This window comes from Toxorhynchites rutilus, chromosome 2 (assembly GCF_029784135.1).
Source record: "Toxorhynchites rutilus septentrionalis strain SRP chromosome 2, ASM2978413v1, whole genome shotgun sequence".
In the NCBI taxonomy this organism is placed as follows: domain Eukaryota; kingdom Metazoa; phylum Arthropoda; class Insecta; order Diptera; family Culicidae; genus Toxorhynchites; species Toxorhynchites rutilus.
Window position 1 is genome coordinate 203,718,591 of NC_073745.1, and position 23,514 is coordinate 203,742,104.

A 23,514-nucleotide genomic window follows, 5' to 3' on the forward strand; every position below is an offset into this window, starting at 1 on the left:
AGAGCACTGAGAGCACAAGGCAGACAATCGGATATCCCCGTCCGGGATATCTTAGGTAGCCGGGATCCTGATCTTCTGCTTCATCTATACCTGTTCCTCAGAAACGCCGATGTCAACGTTTAATGATGTTTCCTTCGTTGTGTCCCCGTTTCGTATCCCTCCTATCCGATCGATAAACTTTTACTTAGTCGCGGCAATACATACACACACTCTTTACAGATGCACGGGCCGAAGGTTGTGCAGTCCACTGATCATTCAACAAGAGCCAAAGGTTGTACCGCTCATGACAACTCTACACGAGCTGATGATTGCGCCGGCTAGTGACCATTCTATCCTGGATTCCTCGAGTCGAGAAAGACGCACCACGCTAGATATGGGGTACAGACTAGGGAGCGTTGCTGATTAATGGTCAGCTGCATCCCAATAGGAAGTAGCCCGTGTCGGGCACACGTACAGAGCATCGAAGACTGCAACATACCAATTATGAGAACACTTGTAATACTAACCTCGAGCCAACCGCGAGTAATCGGTTACATATTACTAACATAGTTGTAAGACAAAAATTGTCAAAATATTGGACTCCCGGCCCCGTCAGGCTAACGCCACACGTGCCTTAATAAAAAATATATTTTGGGAAAAAGAAAAAGAATAATGACCCGACGCAAACTGACTCCGTGGCGCTGCAATGCTTGCTCTATTATGTCCCAATCAACTCAAAACACTTCCGAAATCACCGAACTTGAAAACTATTGAGTATAAATGGTGGGAAATCAAGAACCACCCATCCATCAAAATCCAGAGAACGAAGCGGGACTCAAAACGGCGATTACGGAGCTCTTGGAAGTTATTTCCGTCTACAGTGACCAGAGATCTCGCCTCGGTGCTTGCAGGAAGTGCTGGACGCTAAAGGGGGGCCAAACCAATTACTAGGGGATTGATTTTTGTTATCTGTTAACATTTCTGAACTGATTTCAATTTTCGTTTTAAGAAAAACTTGAACTGTACACTCAATTTTGCAAAGTCTTAATTGGAGATTTTTTGTTTGTATTTTAAACACGAAGTAGAAATTTGACCATTTTAATTTTTTTCTCATCAATATATGAGATTAAAATGGATCGATTTTACGATGAATATAAGTTGCATTGATTTATTTATTTTTTAACCACGAAAAACTCAACAATAACAAACCAGCAAACCAATTTTGCGATTGACTGTATATCAAAGCAAAAATTTACCGAGCAAACGTAATGCACCAGGCAATCGAATGCCGGTTGACCTAACTAAAGGACTAAACTAAAGGAACTAAAGGATCGACTCCTATGTTTCAAACTAACCGGGCAATCGGTGGATCACAGGTTTGCTTGCGAGAGGCCACCGCTTCTGACGGCGGGTCGGCGGTCGACTCGGATTGCGTCACCTCGGCGACTTGGGGCCGCCTCGGTTTCTTATCCTCGTTAAATGGGGACTTCACCCCCATTACTTCGACCTCAGAATAAATTTCAGACAAAAAAAATATTAGGATAAAAATTGCGCTGCGGTGGTAAATATGTAAGTATATTTCATTTCCTATGAACTTTTTTCACATGTTCATGGCATTTATGCTTTATATTTTTAATGTTATAATTACCTGCTTATTTTTTGAAAAATTCCATAACCCGTGCTCATTTCTAAATGATCTTTCGGCCTTAAAAAGCAATACAATTTCTCATTTCACTTCGCATTCAACAGGAGATTCGACAAAACTCATAAGCTGATTTGTCGGAATTTTTCATTCTTCATTCGGGTAAACGTTCCATTCGGGTAAATGTGCTTCGGGTAAACGTGTTTCATGTGAATGGTATTGGGATGAATGGGATACAACCTCAAGATTACAGCGAGCTCCCCTTGAGTTTAGAATAAATGTTGAAACTATAACGTTCCATCCTAGTGTCTTCAATTCTTCTTCGGCGCTGATATCATACTTGTAACTAATGAAAGGTAATTGGTAAAAACCACCTTTTTCCAAGACCCTATTCGTTGCTGGATGATGAACGTTACCGTATAGTTGAGGGATTTGACGTAATTTACAGACCCGAAACAAGAGTTTTATTGCTCACCAGACTCAGTCGGCTCATATGGTGTAGGACTTCGTCTTTCAGTTAGGGAGGCAAATCAGGAAACATGTTACGTTTTTATGAATTAAAGTTCATGTTAATAACCCTTTTCGATACGAACGAATTCGGATGACTTAAACACCTATCTGATCGGAAATTCTCTAATTTGTTTGAAATGCTGAACATCATGTTTCCCTAATAACGTAAACGGTTTAAATTAATGAAAAATTAAAAGCTTTTCCGCTTTCCCATATATTTACTCTGATAATTTTTGTGCTCACTTGCCCTGACCGTCAATAACAGACAACTAATGCATTCGTTTTTGTCTGTTTCTGTATTTGGTAGAAATAAGCCATTCATGAAATATCGCAGTATGACAAAGAACTATACAATGCTTGCAATGAAATCCCGTGCGACACCTGGCCCACCATCTTACGACGTCACTTTCTTTGACAAATCGTCGCTGGTTTAACCCTTTGAGGCACAGAATTTTAGAAAATAAAAATACCCATGTTGCACAGAAATTTTATATCATTCAAAATTGAAAAAAAAAATAAAGATATACAATGATATACAGTGACTCAAACTCGTAATCTTACTCTACCTTGCAGATCTCTTTTCCCTTCTTTTGAAAGTCGAAAACAAGCTTTCGGACCATTATATTTAGATAAAGTCTAGTGTCATATGAGAGTTAAAAGGTTTGCTATCTGTTTTCAGAATAATGCTTTTTATTTTTCTAAAAATGGCGAATGTATTTTGTAATGTATGAAAATTCACTCAAACTCATTTTCGTACGCTGGTTGAAATCTCCGCTGGATTTCGAAGGCGTTGACCAATTTCCGAGTTCCATAATTAATTTGGTATCCCTTGTCCATAACAACTATCTTTAGCTGTCTTTAGCCTTATCTACGAGTTTTTTGATGTACTCGGAAGGAATATTTATCATTTTTTTTCATCAAGTGGTTTTTAAAATCGTTATTTTTCAAAATTTTATGGTTTATAAATTTCCAACACAAATAGCTTTCTTAGTTTTTTACTGGGATTGATGTCGGGAGATTGTGAAGGAATATCAAAACTTTCAAGGAATTGAAATGTAACCATGTGCGAACAATGTAACACTAATGGAATTTACCTATTTTCCTTCAAAGTATTCTACAAAATTTACGATTTTTCTCGCCGTAGTATTGATCTATGGGCACAGATCAACAAAGCAAAATAAAGCCGGCTCAAATCTGACCATTCCTTTCTCGGGTTTTGCGCTTACCAACACATTTGGCGTTCCATTTTTACCTAGTATAATCATAAATTCTGGTACACGGAATATTGGCCACAAATCATATTGGCCATCAAATCATCTATATATATATGAAAAATCTCGTGTCACGGTGTTTGTTACCGAACTCCTCCGAAACAGCTCGACCGATGTTGATGAAATTATGCAGAAAAATCTTGGTAACCATTAGACAATAATAGATTTACTTGAGCAACGCCGACACAGCGTCAGAGTCAAAATTATCGAAAAGGATTGCAATTTTGCATTTTGTAATACATTCGACTCAAATCCAATCGATTTGTGAAAATGTGGCAACCTTGCGATGCATTCGACATAGACAACATTGAGTTCCGTGTTCCATTTCTGTGAAGCAAAAATGCAAAATGGATATTCGCTTTAAACAAAATGTTTTAATGACAATTGATTCTACATATCGAATATGTGTTCGATGTGAAAAAACAACACATTTGCTGTAATTGGGGAAAAAATCTTGAACGATGAATATGTCTGACGATGATTTTATGTTATGGACAAAGTTTTGCTGGATTTGCAAGGAAATTCAAAGACAAAAAAGTTAAGTTAGGGTCAGGACTATGTCTTTCATGTATTTTAATGACATCGAGTGATAATTATCACTTCATTCAAATCCCAACAATTCAAAATTGCTTTCGGGTCTGCCAATCTGATAGAAAGTAAATTCCTCCACGAATGCGGATTAATCATATTTACGTTTACTTTGCGACAAAGCAAGTTTGCCACATTTGCATGGAACAATTCAATTTGAGTCGAACGGATTCAAGAATGCAAGAGTCGATTTCAATCGAATCGTGAAATTCGATCAAGTTTCAAACCAATCGAATTCCGGAATATGAATAACTGTTCGATACTGTTACCACAAGCACGGTGCATGGTCCATGCAGTAATTTGAAACTTTTATCGCCTTGCATGGCAGATGAAAATGTACAAAGTGTTTTCCTAGAGATTTCACCATCGACACGATCACAAGCGTAAGTAATTATTCAATATATCAACAAAAAATACTAATAATTGTGGGCAATCATTCACAAATATCAACAACGCAGATATTGAAATTGAAAATCGTTAAATAGTACCATATTCGACTCAGCCTGAGCGAAGCATGTAATGTCCATATTAACGTTGAGTTCTGCTGATCGGTGAAGAGCAATTAAAGCGACATAAATATATTATCTTTTGACATAGGACTATGTCTTTAATTTCTATCTAGGGTGGTCACTCTACGAAAAATGTAACGTTTCATTAAGAGTTTTCAAACGCATATTACCCAAAATCGTTTTTGCGACATATGTTGCTTTATATATCATTAGACAGGAAATTTATCCAGCATTTTTTTGAAACATGAACAGTGAATATAGTAAAAAAAGATAATAATTTGACGATTAAAATGGTTATGTCTTCTCTCGATTGCACTAACTACTCGCTTTCCTCCCCGACGCAACAAGCAATCTTTTTTCCTAAATCTGGGCGTTAACTCACAATGTGAGTTGATGCGTATAATGAATTATTCTCCATTCACCAACAATAGGCATTTATCAGTTATTGTATTGTATGTTGCCCAATCAATTCGTGTTCAATTCACAATTCATGTAATTGTGGTCCAGGATGTCATAAAATCGAGCATGTTGTTTGGTTATGTAAAATATCCAATTAATGAATGGCTGCTGATCTAGAAGATCGAAAGGCTATACTCACGCATATCAGATTAGGATAGCTTCAGTAGTCGCGATCTCAATATTATGTCCCCCATATATGACTTCCTTAGAAGCGCGTTTCACTTCCTCGAATGCATTCTCTTTCCCTTTCTTATACATAAGCAAAACTTAGCACCCAATTAGATCAGTTCACTACAGCAGCTACACGAACTTCTTACGAGAGCACTCATGGCCCAATATACATCACCGGGCTACTAAGTTATTACAAACGATGTTCCGGATAACGTGGCAACGAAGGAGAAAATGCTATTTTTATCTATAATATATTTCTGTACTTATAGATTTATTTGACTTAGGCTTATATGATCTTAACTATTTAGACTTGTGTTTAAAAATGATACATGATGACTCCTTGCCTTCTTCTGCATAATTGAATGAAAAAGGGTAGTAATGGCTTTAATGGTATTTTTGTGTACATTTTTGAACAGAATGTGGTTCTGGATTCTACCACGTTATCTCATCAGAAATAATTTAAATGGCAGAACAACGTTTGCCGGGTCAGCTAGTATTTTTATAAAATTTCTTTCAAAGTTTTATTCAGCTGCTCAACAGCTACAAATTACACAAACAAGTTATTCGAAATGACCTACATTGGCCTTCCAGCATAGATGGAGACGATTTGGCCATTTATCGATTGCAGCACGCACTACTCCCATAGGAATGTTCTTCACTGCGTACTTGAGCGACTCAATATACGGGGGACGAGTAGAACAAACCATGGTCTCTAACCAGCACGATACACGAAATTGCGGGTTATTTCAAGTGGTTGCAAAGTGCGATAGATATCATCATTAGCCATACCACATTTTTCGAGCCCAGCCATCACAATACGATTTTCGACGTGTCCCCACATGATTATAAACAACTGATACTACAAATTTATTGCGCAACAATGAATTAAAAGTAACAACTGTTAAATACCTGAAGAGAAGGATTATATACGTCTATTACTGTTTGCGTGTAGAATACGTTTACTCATGCACCAGTATTTATGACTATACTATGTATTTATATAGTTTGAACACCAACTCGTTAATGTAACTCTAAATTTGTTTTGCAGGCAACTCCCACAGCCTGGACGACTTCATCTGTATGAAACCGGGCAAAGGACCAGGCAGCGTGTACGATCTGCTACACTTTGTGCAACAGTTCTACAAACCTCCCGACAGGAATATCACCAAAACGCAGAACTAAATTACGCTTACAGTGTGCTCAATGAAGCTTGAGGACAGTGGTGCCATGTGCTTATGCTACTTCTGCTACCATTAATCGTCGGTGAAAAGCGTAGTTATTATGGGACTTTGTTGCATTTGACGGTTTTGGGTCTAATTTGTTCGAGTGTTTTTTTTTTGCTGTTTTGCTGAAGAGCGAGCATGTTGAGGCTAGCGCGTTGAGGGTGGAGTGAACAAGTATTTGTAGTTAATCAAATGTACGCTAAGCAGCAAATGAATAGTGAGCTGAAAAAAAAGAAGACATTAGAAAGATCGGTCGGATTTGGAAGAAAGGTGTTTAGTGTTATGCATTTATCATCGAGCAAAAGGTCAACCTAACATTATGACATCCGACAACTCTATACAAAAACTGAGAATAAGAGAAAAAAGTGAACTTCTACTTTGTAAGTGAGGTTGCATTTAATGTAAAATGATGATACATCAAAGTAAGCAGAGCTGACTATTTGTTAATATGATTAACTCAGAGAAAGAAAGTTGTATTATGAACACCTTTTTCAAACTTTACAAGCACAAATCTTAACATAAAGTTAATTATCTAGCAAGACATACAAGTTTCTCGCGTTGGAACTGCAGTTGGGATCCGCAATGAAGTATACTCCAACCAAGCTGAGAAAACACAACGTAAATCGCGATGAACAAATTTTCAACAACTATACAATGTGATATTAGTTAAATTTTATCGTTAAACCTTGCGCTCCTGTTCAATGTTTTCCATCTCCATGTATAGTATAATGTACACCATTAATTTCTCCGTGCAACAGAATGTTATAGAATTATCTTTAGAAGTTTCACTGTTTTAGTTTCAATGCCACGGACCAGATTACAATCCAGATTAGTCTTTGCCTTGTGACTATTACCACATTTTGTTAAAACCATCTCATGCGTAGTTTGGTTGTTTATTATACAAACCAATCCTGGATCCATCACAATTTCAAAGGTTTTATGATCATTTGACATATTTTCAGTTTAGAAAGTAATCTTCGTTAACTCGATATCAAGCTGGATGGCCTATACTATATTCTGAACATGTTTTACTAGTGTAGCAATTCATAGTAGCTTGACGGTTGCTTTCATGAACTCAAAAACACATTGTGTTTGTCATTTTAGAAACCACGACTTTACAAACAGCATTTAACAAGCTGAACAATGAAGGCCAAATTTTGAAATAGCGTTGCAGATAATCCAAGGTTCAAAACTCAAGAACTGATAGACGTAAACGGAAGCTGACAATGGTAGCAGAATTATTTGAAATACAGTTGTTCATTTGTTGTTGGAACGCGCCTCACACGAAGAATCCACAAAACTATAATAGACTTTATACTCCACACACAAAAAAATAAATTTTGTATTTTTCTTCTTATCTTTACAATTGATTATACTCCAGAGATGCGAATTGGGTAAACATTATTTATACTAATATCCCAGATATAACTTTTACTAAATCTGATAACTTTTACTCCGAATTTCTTATCGTGTATTAATATTGTAACTTTTACCAGTTTTGACTATTAAGCTTAAAAGAAGAAAACAATTTAAGAGAAGAGCAAAGTCCAACTTTTAAATAACCGCACATATAAATGAAACCACTTTTTATGGACCTTTATGATTATGCAAATATTTGTGAATCCTAGAATCGGAAAAAGAAACATATTTATTGCGAAAAAGAAAACCATTTTGCCCTATCATTAAGAGATATATTTCCTCCAAATCTATTAACCCGAGTGTACTTGAGAAGAGAAGATAGCATTATTGTTTAAACTTACTCGAAATTTAAAAGGGCATAATTGCAAAGAAAACGAATGTTAACATTTATTGAGGAAAAATGAAAAAAAACAGTAATATGTCAGACGCACGAACGGTGACAAAAATTGGATGCTAGAAGTTTATATTAGACAAATTACTCTGTTTGATGGCTAATACTCGTACTATTACTCTAAGGCAATTTCTGCAGAGTAGAGGACTCTAACAGCTATATTACAGGTTAAATAATTGAAATGTTTAATTTCAGGATTTAGCAATCCGGACGAGGGATGCGGAGGCCGTGCAATCTTAACAAGTATAAACAAAGTATGCTAAACATAGGATGAGCAAAAAACGGTACGAACAAACAAGCATATAAAGCACTGACAAATAAGGTGTTTCGATACGATAAAATGATTCTTGTTGGGATGAGACTCTTCTATTGATTTCATTATTTTGTTTTTAATAACACTGATAGTTTAAATTGAATAAACAAATAAAAAATCAATCCGCGAAACAAGTCTCGAACGAAAGTAATGTTTTGGAATACTACACAAAAAGAACAAGTTGGTTCGATGGATACAAACATAAACATCGAGAATTTATGTTGATTTTTAAAAGACTGCAACTTGCTAAAAAAAATCATATCGAGATTAAATATTTATTTATTTGGGTTAAGTCTTCAGTGGTATCGAAATATTTTTTTTTATTATCTGTATTATAGTGATTTTCAACTCATTTGGCTGGTTCGCCACTTTTACTTCCATTTTTTGGAAGAATGTCGGGAGTGAGAATTGAACTCGTGACCTTCAGCGTGAGAGGCATGGATGTTACCACTACGCCAGATCGCCTCCACAAAGTATCGAAAATATTAATCTTAATCTATTTTTTTGACTGCAAAGTTTGAAGCCTCCTTTAAAACAAATGTCTAATCTATCCTATTTTATAAAACTTAAACCTGCTTCTTCTTCGGTGGCTCTAACGTTCCTAGAGGAACTACGCCCTCGCAAAGTAGTATCACTTGCGTCATTTTTATCAGTACTCAGCTGAGATTTCTTTGCCAAATAGCATGCCTTGGATGCAGTGGCCTAGCATGACCAGGTGACACCTGGGGCGGGTGTCTTGGATATCAGCCCCTCCATTCAAACTTTGTTTTCAAGTATTTTGGTTTGAACTAGGCTTACATGAGCTCCAGCCTAACTATTGTCATTATGTTTTTTTATTTGCTTAATAATTAACTTAAACATGTTTTCGGCGCCAGCGAAATATAATTGATTCCGTAGCGAAAGCGATCATGACGTCCTAGTTCACATGCTTGTCACATGATTTGTAGCATGTAACAACAAACGAGTGCCGCTGACGGAAATGATTTCTGTAAGGTCATATTTGAACAAACGAACGTGAATGAAACGTTCAATCAGCAAACACTGTTCACATTAGTTTCAACTCGAAAACTTATGAACTCGCAACAAGACCCTGGCATCCCTATCACAACTAACAGAAATTGTGCGTAGGTAGCATAGAAAGGGCTCAAACTGTCAATTCAGACGAGCTGTACAGCGAAAAACGATCCGTCATTCGTAGGCGGAGTTACGAAGTTCGACCTCCGGGACAGTGCATTAAGTTGGTTGTGGTCAGAGATCATATGTCGTGCTGCATTTAGCACAATATTATGCACTAGAGATTCGAGAACTTTCCCCTAAGATCAGAGAACCGAAATTACCGGATGGTTGCTATAATAGCTCAAACTACCAGTTATGTGAACCGGAACCATTGAAGCGGTTTTTCATAAAATTGGGAACCACCTCTATTTTTGTTGAATTGCTGAATAGTAACTACAAAAGAATTACAAAAGCAGTTTCCATCTTTCTTTGTTTGGTTTATAGAGACTTTAAACATTTGCAGTTCATTCTCCAGCACTGAGAAGGGCCCTGTAAAAAGAAAAACTCTACTCTATTACTCCTCCTCCCTATGTCTTAAGAAAGATAATCCATTCTCGCTTGATGCTCTCCGGCAACGATGACCGGATGGACGGAGTAATTGAACGACGGACATCCGTACGTGCAACGCGTATACTGACAACTGACTGGTTTTCACAATCATACCCTTAAATAATAGTATATCTTGAACTCTACATAAATATTTCTTATGTTATTATTTGGGCAGAGCAATGAAAAGAAAAAGAATGAGGACAGGGAAGATGATGAAGAAATGGTGTTTAGCTTCAAGTTTTCGCCTTGCTTATGCAAGCGCGACCTAATTGTGTCTAGTTATCCACGATAATCGTTCGATTAATCGAATACTTCCTACAGAAATCGATTATTAATCGAACGAATACTGCGCAACCCATAATCGAAGCGCACGAATAATTTACGTCGATTAATCGGTTCAAACCCAGAGAGAAAAAAACGTATGGCCGCTGCAGTTTTATTCTGAAATTCAAACATTTTCTTTGACGCTCCCTTAAACTCGTAAACGAAACTCAATGCGAATTGAGCTTCGTTTACAAGTTCAGGGGAGCATAAACGATAATAATTGAATTTCAGGCGGAATGAACACTTTTTTGATTCCAGATGGCTTTTTAGCAAATGAGAAATATTAGTCTAACTAATTATTACTCTCAGTATGACGATTAACCGATTAATCGAATATTTGGAACGATTAATCGTATCGAATAACAAACTGCTCAAAAGTATTCGATTAGCTGATGAACGATTAATTTCAAAAATAGGGGATCACTAATTGTGTCATAAACGAAAACATCGGACACTTGCGATGTGTGACGAACCGTAGGGGAGATGGGGGTAAGACGGACATGTTAAGGAAAACTTCAATTGTATCTTTTTTTTTTCAAAAATTTAATAGCGGTTTCTTACAGTTCAATATACTGGTTTTCGAAATAACTGGCCAAATGTTTTATAAAAATGTGTTTTTCCATGTTTTTTACTGAAATTAAAACAAACCGAATAGTAGAGCATTTTTATCGGTGCGGGTATAATGGACATGTAGTGAGGGGAATATGTACAAGTTCGTAAAATACGAAGCGAGGAGGTTTATCGCTCGCGAGAGGAATAATTTCACTCTCTCTCTCAGTGTTTGTGCGTCCAGTAACTGAAATAGAACAAAAAGAGAAGGCAATATAAAAGAGAGTTCAATATTCTCCCCTTCACTTTCCATCATGCATTGGGTGTGATTATGGATGTGACTGTCTATTTCAACCTTACCAGTGCAATTATTTCAATAATTTAAATTTACCACTTACGAATGAATGTACTATTCCGTACATACCTAATATCGCTTCTCTGTCAACTCACAAACCGAGATATAAACATCAGCGAATTCAATTTTGCAAATAAACCACTCAAAATGCTTAATATCGAAGCCGCAAAAGTTACATCCACACGCGGAATCATGTTCGATTTTCGGGTTCTGTTTGTCTATTCCACTTTTGATCAGTATTCATTGACATAGGTTGGTTTAAATATTATAGAATAGCATGTAGAAGGGTTTCCCATCAACAGAAATTTGAAATCCATAATGCAACTATACAAATCAACCACCTGCCCATTACACCCCCACTGTCCGTCTTACCCACGGCTCCCCTACACATGTTGATACAAGAGTCGGGTTTATTTATGAAGTGCCTGGAGGGTGACTAATACTTTATGAGGTGCGGTTTGATGTGGACTTGGTATGTTGGTTAATTGCATTTCATTAAATGTGAAATGACATGAGACATGTATGGGTAAAAGAATAATAGTGTAAAGAAAGAATGTAAGAAAGGATGATAATGCCATACTATTTAACCAAGTACTTCATCATTGAAAAAGACAAACATCATTATTGACATTCGTTATGGAAACATCCCGGCGAAGTACACTTTGGAAGGAACTTAAGAAAATATTGGCAGCTCCTTATCCTTTAACTTTAACGTACATCCAGAACATCAATGGATTTAGTTTCAAGTTAGATTCCAGTCTGCATATTATTGCTGGTAGGTACAGATGCGTCATTCATTGTACGATGATTCGATTTCATTCATCAAATCTCTACTCTCATCAGATCTTTGAGCAAAAAATCGTTTCCCTAGTCGGCTAGGCAAGTTTGTCGTAGAACAGAAGAACGTTTGCATTGACAAACTGTTCGTTCAGAAAATTCTGCTAGCTGTCCATGTCCATTTAATCAGAAGCAGTGGATATTGACGACTGAACAGTGTAGTACTGAAACCGAGCAACGAATCAGGGGTTCATCCGGTTGGAAACGAACCTTGCTTGCCTTGAGCCAGCGCTACACGATGCTACGAACACCCTCGAATGCTGGACGCTCGATGATTCGATGCATCGTGTAGTCGACTGACGAGCTACGAGCCTCCAATGTCGAGCGTCGAATATTCGCGTTGGAAGGTAATCCGTTCGTTGTGGATTACCTTCCAACGCGAATGGCACGAGTCAAAGAATTTTTGTCATTCGTTGATTCGACACTCGATGACATTCGATACACCGCTACACGATTCGTCCGAATCTATCTTTGACAGATTGGTTTGTTTACAAGTTTTAGATGAAGCAACTATGATATATAAAACTATGATCTCCAATCAATTTATATAAGGAACTATATATATATATATATATATAAATGGAGTGATGTCTGTCTGTCTGTCTGATTCTTATAGACTCGGAAACTACTGAACCGATCGACATGAAAATTGGTATGTAGGGGTTTTTGGGGCCGGGGAAGGTTTTCGTGATATTTTGAGACCCCTCCCCCCTCTCTAAGGGAGGGCTGCCATACAAATGAAACACAAATTTCTGCATTACTCGGAAATTAACCAAGCAAACGAAACCAAAGTTGGCATGTGAAAGTTTTAGGGTGCAATAAATGTTTCTATGATGGTTAGACAGTCCTTCCCCCACTCAAAGGGGGGGCTGCCATACAAATGAAACACAAATTTCTGCATTACTCGAGAATTAATCAAGCAAATGAAACCAAATTTGGCATGTGGAGGTTTTAGGATGCAATAAATGTTTCTATGGTGTTAAGATACTCCTTCCCACTCTCTTAGAGGGGGCTGCCGTACAAATGAAACACAAATTTTTGCATTACCCGAGAATTAATCAAGCAAATTAAACCAAATTAGACATATGGAAACTTTAGGGTGCTATGAATGTTTCTATGGTGGTTAGATAACCCTCCCGCCTCTCTTAGGGGTGGCTGCCATACAAATAAAACACAAATTTCTGCATTACTCGAGAATTAATCAAGTAAATGGGCGGGACGAAGTTTGCCGGGTTAGCTAGTTGATTCATAAAATTCAAAATATTCGGCAAAATATTGCAGTTTAATAATGTTGATTTCAAGCATTTTTAATTTACAGCCCGATATCAATACAATTGCTACGGCAGCAATTTCAATACTCGCATCGTCATTAAGTTTCCTAACGTTTTTGATGGTAAATAAAAACAATAAACATTCGATCCAAATACTCGCCGATTGTTTGGACCGATTGCATTGAATCGAACATTCACTTCACCTGCTATGCACATTCGTCACTACATTTGTCGATTCATCGAGTCAAATCCAACATTCGAGTGAAACGTTGGACGAATCGTGTAGCGCCCGCATTACAAAACAGGCTGGACTGTCGGGAAGACTGTCGTGCCGCGAAGATAAGGGCAGCCGATGGAGCCTGTCTGTACGTCCCTGTCCCATTTTATGACGAGTTCTGACGAGATGATGTATGACGGTTTTTTGGTCGTGATCGAAAACACGGACAGTGACTCCTTTTGGCTAGTACCAACCATCGCCGACCACGTTGGATACCGTTTTACTAAAAGGCACTTTGAAAGAGACAAATGATAGATATTCCAGTCATTTCTCACGAAGGACCAGCTTGACAACTTTCATGTACGTTGAATCTACATTCGCGACTTCATGAATATGTTGTTCTAGGACGCTTTTCCTATCATATCGTCAATAGCTTGTCTAATTTCGCCTAAGAAACGGATCTAGTCTGCTGGTTTCATAAAATCTCCTACACGATCCTACAGAGAAAAGTATTGAAAAGAGATGATTTGTTACATGTTCCCGAATGATTAATAGGATCAATTGTATCATCTAGCTCGAGCTGTGAAGAAATTTTGAATTTTTCAGCGATTTGCTGGTTTGTTTGAGTTGCTGCTAAGTTCCGTAGGGTCGACAGGAGTCGCAGAACCAGTTTAGCTGACCATGTTGAGTAATGGAGCTTGGTTAATCCCACACAAGTGTGGCTTAAAATGGATCACATTATTGCATGTAATCACTCTACCAGAACTCAAGGATCGCGTACAGGCTTGGCACTCATTCATATTGGGCCTGATCACGAACATCACTGTCACAAACGCTTTCACGTCACTTACACTTCACTCAATCTTTTTGTGTCTATCATCATTGTCACGGACAGTTACGTGTAAAAATGAACTCCATGAAGTGAAAGTGTTCATTCCCGTTTAAAAGAGACATGTCAGTTGCATGATTCCGGGCGTTTGAACGTTATGTCGGTTGCATCATTTCGGACGTTTGAACGTTATGAAGGTAAAATTAATACAGTGTATGCGATAATATTCCATTTCATTAAGCGCATGTTTTAGAATGACAAGTTTGCGATTACACCTTGATGATTCGGTACTTTAATGCCAACTATTCGGACTGATCCCATGATTCATTTGCTTGGTGCATTAGTTTACTGAATCCAATGCTGGTTCAAAAATGAGGAGGAGTACTTGGTTGCTCGGGAAAAATGTAGTTGTTGAACATATGGGACTGTAATTTTATTTTTTCGTTCTAAAAATTACTCTAAAGATATAACATGACTATTATATTTAATAATCGACATCTCGCATACTCTTGTTCTTAGCTCTGTCTTACTTGTTTGAATAGTGAGAAGTATTTAGTATAGGTCAAGTTTAGAATTATTTTTTTAAGGACCGTTTGTACAATTTTGATGAATAATAATATCTTCTATATCACATGACGAACTCGAATTTATCCACCACGATCAGTATAATCTGAGCTATCCCCATATGGGATTCTGAAGTTTAGTCCTCTTATTCTTTCCATTCTCGTGTAATTTGATATAAGGAACAAGAGGTTTGACTCAATCTTTTAAACAGAAACTGGTTAGTAGCGTCGGTCAGAAGCATAATCTTCATATAAAACATCTGATGAGATTCAAAGAATTTGCTAAAAGCAGAAAGTGATTCAGATTTTCTTCAGATGGATATCAAAATTATGGAAATTATGGAAGAAGAACTAGAGAATAATTTAAAAACAGTAACTTGTGAATGTAATGATAAATTCATTTTTTCATGTTTGAAACTTATTATCACTGTTTTAATATTATTTCAAAGTATGTCTTCAAAACGTTATGAGAATATCTGTTACGTAAAAAAAACAATGGCCCTATTCGTTATAACTACCGTTCTGATTCGGGTCTTGTCTACCAATTGCGAATGCTTGAATTACAAAAATCAGCTCTGCAATGTTGGAAAAACTTTACAGTTATTATTTTATACTCAAAATATCAACAAATCAATATTATACATAAACAATCATGATGATCGTTCTGTCTAATAAGAGATTATTAATTATTGTTTCTCTTACACTATTACAGCGTATTTGGGCCAGTGGCCTCCATTCCCATTTCATGGTGTTGCAACTCTCTGTTAGTCTAATCCTAAAAATAGAAACAAAAAAAACTATCCATTCAGGATAATCGGAAGTAGACCTTTCGCCATGTTTCAATGGGTCTACGAGAGCTACATTTTTAGTCCTTAATTACATTCCATAGCGCATTTACCGAATCTAAATAAAACATTTTACGTCTTCTGGATACGTCAGGATTTCGTTCTAAAAATGCCACCAGGCAGGTAAATTGCTGTTTGTTTATCTTTTGTTTCTTAAACAAGACAAGAGACAAGATTCAGAATGTTAGCAAAAAAGCTAAATAAATACGAAATTAAACTTACTCCATTCCGCGTGACTAGCTTTCACCATCTAAAACACAAGTGACAAATATACATGTTTTTCTCCGTGACATGACAGTATCGTGGTATTCATAATAACACCGAGTTCATCAAAGTTGTCACGACGGATGAACTCTTCCGTATTCTACACACACGGTGGCAGCCGTAATAACGTTGTATACAATTCACTTCGTTTTCACCATGAAGTGACGTTCGTGATCAGGCCCATTATCAAGCAGACTAGGAGATCACCGTGTCAGCTGAATTATAAAGTAGGGAGACTTTATGAGATGGCTGGGTTAACTCTATATCTAGGCAACACACAGTTGAACAAGGCTAGGTAGATATGCACGATCTCGAAGTTAGTTACAGAATGTTTAACTTACAAATGTTTGGTTTGAGATGTATACACGTGATGGATAAACAATACCCAATATTTTTATTCATTACGTATATACACATTAATCCAAAACATAATACCCGAACATTCTAAAACAGGAAGCTTGTAGTCTTAAAATAGCAACCAAATATTCATTTACTATGAAGTTACAGTCTTTCACAAATTACCATAAATTATCGAGGTTTCGCTATGCTCCGGTAATATTTTTTTGCTGAGTATGGATGATCCAAAGCAATCGTTCGAGCTGTTTGGGACCTCGATGCTACAATATTGCCATCTATAAAAGTTTGCGGTTGCAGTGGAGTAGAGGTACCCTCTTTCAGATTAGCACGCCTGATGGCAGATTAGCACACCTGAATTGTGAAAATTTTAATGAAAATGATTGCTTGTGTTCTTCCAATGCTTAAAACACGTAGACGTTCCTCCGTAGTGGCTCCTCAGTTTGAAGTCTTACTTCGGAAACTTGGTGTGGAAGATTTATTTGACCTCATCGTTTGTCTCCTTGGTTAGGGATACCATCTATCCTGATTTAACAGGACATGTCTTGCTATTGAGATTGTTTTGGGGCGTCCTGATTCATTTTTAATATTTTAGCATTTGTCCTGGATTTTATAAGTAATTCAATTGCAGCATATGTGATTCATGAGGGTTGGTAGCCAATAGTGATATGTGCATTTTGTCATTTTGTTGAAGCAGAAATTCGCAATCCACAATGAACTATTACAGTTTAATCTGATTTGGAAAAGTTTATCCTAACACCGAAACTTTGCATGAATGTTCAATTGGAATCCACATCCAAATCCATGCTTAATTATGTGGTGTAATAATCTACATATTGTACTCGTGGTAAGTACTCTCAAACTAGTTTTCATGACCAAGCAAAAAATTGCAAAATATGCATCAACTTTGCCCAACATGATCCTTCATGACTCATAGAATATATGATACGAAAAACATGTTACGGGCATAGAAAAATAATCTTCAAAAACCTTATCTCATTTGGAAACTTGGCAACTCGCATGCATCTCTGTTGTTCACGCTTGGCCGAAGAAAAAGCAAAAAGAAAAGTGAGAGGTCAGTTCTCATGTCTCGTGTCAGGTTTGGTCATAATCTTAGCTGTGACAGGTGGCCTGATTTTAAACTCTGACCAGATGGTGTCCCTATCCTTGGCGGAGGAGGAAATGGACCCGGGCCACTGCCTGCTGTCATCGTCCGGCGTCAAGTAGGTCTCGTAATTCATTATGATCACTACGTCACACTTTGCCGAAAAGATGCTTGCCACTAGCTATAACCGGAAAACACAACGTGCTTCATGATGTATAACCTTTTTCGCTCCGGGTGGAGTTGGCAGAACGAATAAAGCGTCAAACGTAGTTGCTTGACTGTTTTCGCCATGATTGCTGCAAATCGACTGGGCGTCGACGAATTGTTGTAGAAGGCTGAAAAAACGTAGAATTTAAGGAAAATAGTTCCATTGATATTTCCTTTTTATTTTTTTCTATCGCCATCCGAAGAAATCGACTACGTAGCTGAGAAAAACAGTCTGTATATATGAAGTGAAGGCGGGAGAAACGAATACATTTTTAAGTGAAACTTATGAATGAAACTTCTGCAAGTCGTGAAAACATCTTAAATGGGAATTGTGTCTGACCATGATTTTATATTACAATAATAAGTTTTAGTGGGAACATGGAAAAACTATTTTAACAATGGTTGCGAACGGTCAGAGCTACACATTTTTATTGGGGATATTAAAATCTGGAACTGCCTTCAGACGTGCTAAACTGAAAGAGGGTACACTTATTCAAACAAGACTATCGTAGATGGCAACTCTGCATCTCCCAAGATGCGAATCAAATAATAGGCTTGTTCCATTTCCTCAGTTCCTCTGTTGAAATTTCCTACATAGAAACATTTTCACCACATTGAAATATTTCACCCCTAGAGCGTATGCAATTTATTATTCATTCTTATCTCAACTTGAATCGTCGCAGGGCTTATCGATACGATTTTATCGTCAAAATATTCAACCTGATTGAATTTAATAAATAAAAGCGTAATACACTTTAAGCGAAAAATAAACTGAAGAAAACAAAAAATTATAGAATTCTCGATCGGAGCTCCGACACAAATGGGAAAAAGGTAATATTGTGATTGCATATAGTCTTGTGGTTTACTGTAGTTTGTTTTTTATTGGAATAATGGTTTTTATCAAATCAATTTTTTTATATGAATATACGAACGAAGCAAAGAAAAAAAAGTAATTATATTTACATTACACAGTAATCAAATCGACCTACGAAAACAAAATATTGACTAATGCGTTAGAAACCACAAAGCAGACGGCGTCAAACTGTTTTCAAGAGAACAAAACATCTGCTAGTTGATCCCGTAAGAAAAAGTTATCGTTGCCACACTTTCACATTTTTAGCTAGTACCATCACTCTCGCCCAACTATCGTTGAACCACACTGAAAAGTGGACATTAAACTTAGATAAACAAAATTCAATTAACACATTCAACAACTTCCTAAAATTCCTTGAATAAAGTAAATGAAATGTTATGTTATTTTTGCAATTGCTGAAGAACAAAATAAACAAATAGATAAGAATCACTAGAATAAAATTGACCACGAATGAGTATTTTTATTCAAACAGGTTCCCTTGCACCACTAACTGTAGAGAAGCAGGAATTTGATATCAGCACCATTATATATCACCGAAAAGTACCTACATTTCATTATATACAAGTTCTATTTTTTCTTGTTATAGTCCAAAATCTATTTCTACTCCCTATACATAGTATAAGAATGAAAGAACATAAACCTAGAGTTTCATTTGACTGTTGGTTTTTACCTGTTTCCGCGTCGTTTGAAGCAAAGTTTAAGAAAAAAGAAACAAACAAAAATAATGCAAACAATTTTCGAATAGTAAATGCGTTTTGATGTGCGTCTCGTAATCCCAAAATAATAACGAACAATGTTTGTTTCTTGAACAGAATATTACCGCATAGGAGAAAAAAAACCATTAAATATACACAAACAGAACTGAATAGTTCATTGCAGTTGATACTTTCAAGTGAAGAAAAAGAAAAAAAAGCAGCCAGTAAAAGGACATAGAAACAAACACGAAACAGCACGGCAAGCAAATACACCAAACGAAATACAATGAATAAAACAGTTTTTTGAACAAGATAAATGAGACCCGTACCGCTGCTAGAACAAGTAAACTAAACTAAACAAGAGCAAAAAGCAAAAACAAAAGTAATAGCTCACTCTATGCGAACAGCGACTGATAACAGAGCCGATGATTTAGAAAGTGGTGCATTTGAATGGTGACGTGAATGGTCAAGCACGCAGGAAATATGGCATACTCAAACATTCATTGGCCGGCAAAATGAATGCTTCAATAAAGAAAAGTCATATATTATATACAGAAGAGTAATACTCATTTGTATTTGATGACAGTTCCAAAATCCAAGAAAAAGGGAAAAATTCTAAATGGTTCTGGTTAGCCTCCTGTTAGCCGCTACCAACGTATGGTAGAAGTAAGATTATTCCGAATGACCCGAAAAAATATCTTTACCTGTCTTTACCAGGGTTTGTCAAGCTCGAAGTTAAAAGATGAAAAGATGACTATTTTTCTTGTTCGATTTTGTTTATTCTCTACGCATACTGAAACATCGATCCTATTTCATTTGACGATCGAAACTGCTCGAATTCTGAATCTGTATATACAGACTTACAGATTTTCAGCAAAAATACAGAATTTACAGATTTTTTACAACTCATTTTCAAGGAATTGAATCTATTACAGTGCATACATAGATACCATGATTTATAAAAATGTTTAACGCAACGAGATGGCTTTCGTTGGAGGCAGTTGTTAAGCAAAATCTTGAGCGATTTGAAGAGCTTAAACAAATTTTTCGTTCCAAGTTAAGTATGGCCATAATCAATTCGCCAATCGTATATTAACTCAATTAAACGATCCTATGACTAAAACGATTATGCTGTTTCTAAACTTTGTTCTACCGCTCATCAATAACGCCAATTACAATTTCAATCAGAAAGTTTCAATTTGGCGAACTTTATGATGAGACAAAAATGTCATTGCTGATCATGTTGGCTAACTTATGTTTGGAGAGCTACGTACAACGATTCGCTGATGCTGATATTGATGTGAAAGATTTCGAAGACTTTCTGAAACCTGAGGATGTTTACGTTCGTATTGATGCGGAAGAAGCCGAAAAGGGTTGGATGCAGCTAGGGAGCTGACCTTTAAATCGATTTATCGTGACTTCTATTTTGAACTCGTGAAACAGATTTCAAAGCGATTTGATTTCAGCAATCCGGTTATCAAAACCACGACCTCAAAATTTCGTCAAGCTACCAAATCTTAACGATTCGATGCGAAAATTTTCTCAATTCGTTGAAGCTGGTAATAATAATCCTTATCGCTTAATTCTTTCGTTTTATAATGCCATCTAAACGAAGTCCGGAAATCGATTGGCACCCATAATTCTAGACTCTATTTTGAAAGCAAAGAACTACGTATCGACTCAAAGAGGAGCCTTCAAGGATGAAATTGACGAAATTTGAAGCCAAAGTGTAACAAAACCATGTATAAACATCATACAAATCAGTATTGTATTGATACGACAACCCATAAATAAGAAAAATAAATTCAAAATAAAAATAAACCTTTATTTTTATTGACGTAGGACTACGTCTAACCGGAATATATAGGGGGTGAAATGGAAATCTAGGCACTGAACAAGTAGGAAAAAATGCAAGATTTGGAACGCTTATAACTCGAGCATTTCTCAATAGATCGCAAAAGTTTTGACGTAGGATTACGTCTTTCGGGAACATATTGGGGTACAAATTGAAAAACGAATATCGATCGCATCGTGAAAAATGTCCAATTTCAAACGCTTATTGCTCAGTCATTTCATGACGTATTGATGCGCTGCGGCGAAGGAGAGGAAGCCATCGGCAACCAACGATGGATGCGGTGCGGCAAAGGGAGCAAAGAAGAGGAAGCAGCGAAGAGCATCAAATTAAATCTAGTGTGCATTGCTGGTGCGCTCCTGTTCACATCAACAATTGGATGCGGCAAAGGAGGCAGAGGAGCGAAGTGCATTGCATCGCATCGTATCACACCCGCTATCCGTCGTTTAGCTCGTCGTGGTGGTGCCAATCAAACCCTCGCAAATCGACGCACAGAAGCCGATGGCGCCAAAGTCAAAGAAAGCATCAGTGAATCCGTTAAAGCTACCGCTCCCAAAACTAAACTGCTACATCCGACTGAAACGCAGCAGATTCCGTACAACCCTTTGAACCATTCCAGTCCTTCTCAGGACTATCGATTTGTTTTGAAACAAAAGAGTTTATTTTACTGTTTTCCTCTTACCACAAAAACTATATAAAACCGATCAAAAATACTGTTTATTTTTACATTTTCTACTAACAACTAACATGGAACGTATCACGTCAAAAATATACGTTTCATCAACCACCTTTTACTGGATTTGGCAAAAGAAACGAAGGGCATATGCATGCATGTATATAACGGAACGCTCCAGTCATACACAGCCCGTTAGGGACGAATGACCTTTGGGTTAAAGTCCCTTCAAGAACAAGAACGAACGATACACAGCCCATATCAGACAAATGTATGAAGGAATTCTATAAAATAATATTTTGACGTAGGATTACGTCTTTCGGGAAAATATTGGGGTACAAATTGAAAATCGAAAATCGAGCACATCGTGAAAACTGTCCAATTTCAAACGCTTATTACTCAGTCATTTCATGATGGATTGATGAAATTTTTGCGTCAATCGATGTCGGCACTCCATAACAATTTTTTATATTGAATAGAATAATATATGTAATGAAACTAACTTTCGAACAATTGAAAAATATCAACCCCTAGTCTAACGGAAATATCCACTCCTAATTGGTCGAAATTTCGACAAATGCGGCGGTTCCCTAACAGAGACATCTATACCAAGCTGCCTGGGGGAAATCGACATTGCAAATACATGAAAATAGGGGGAATTATTGTTCCTGCCTAAATGTGTTCCCTAACAGAGAAATCAAAACCAAGCTGCCTGGGGGATATCGACATTGCAAATACATGATAACAGGGGAGCTTTTGTTCCCACCGAAATGTGTTCCCTAACAGAGACATCAAAACCAAGGTGCCCGAGGGAAGTTGGCATTGCAAATATTAGCAAGTCGGGAGTATTTTTATATAGCAAGTAGGGTGAGTGATACTATTAATTCTAGCAAATAAAATTTAAATTTGGAACTTTAATGTTGGTTGCTTCGTGAAATTTCATATCAATGACTGGTCGCGTATTGTGATAAAATTTAGCACGAGTGTAATTGTAAAATTGTATATGGTAGCAGTTGTGTTAAAAATGACTTGATATATGAATCGATTTATTTCAATTTTCATAAATAAAAACCAAGGTGTGTTCCCGCTCAAGAACGGGTCGTTCGGCTTAAGCTGTCTGTTTTGTTGTGTTAATTTTCACCCAAGGGGAGTTCATGCGGCGAGAAAAAAATAGAATAGTGAAGAAATATTTGAAAAAGTGATTTCCCATATGCTCTACATATAGTGTTAGGTGTTATCTTATTCCACTTCGGCATCTTCCATCTTATACGCACCACCCAACTACTGTTTACCATACTTCTGTCATCATCACTCGGTAAACACTGGTGGAGTGAACAAACAATATCCAACAACCAAACAAAGTTGCCCTTTTCAGGGCCACCAAATCATTATCAAAGAGTTTAACGATGTAATTCTTCAAACATATCCAAATTCAACAGATAGCCTAACGGAATCCTACGTCAACTATGCGGTCGTGTCTCGGACACAACCCTCCTGTGACTTTTTGCATCAGTTGATAGGAAATATATCTACGCATCTATCATAACGAATAACATTTCATTTTTCTTGAGATAAATAATTGAATAATTGTGAAATATCAAGCATTGTCAAAATGCACTA

At 36.9% G+C, this 23,514-nt stretch overlaps 1 protein-coding gene across 8 annotated transcripts in view; it reads left to right on the forward strand.

Moving 5' to 3' along the window:
- The window catches only part of LOC129765308 (protein N-terminal glutamine amidohydrolase), a 108,348-nt gene extending 88,446 nt beyond the window's left edge, over positions 1 to 19,902 (forward strand). For all 8 annotated transcript variants that reach the window (XM_055765482.1, XM_055765481.1, XM_055765477.1 and 5 more), the window contains exon 5: positions 6,178 to 19,902. In XM_055765482.1, the coding sequence (XP_055621457.1) occupies positions 6,178 to 6,311 (134 nt within the window). In that variant the 3' untranslated portion in view covers positions 6,312 to 19,902. The remainder of the gene's footprint in view (positions 1 to 6,177) is intronic.
- The last annotated feature ends 3,612 nt before the right edge of the window (positions 19,903 to 23,514 follow it).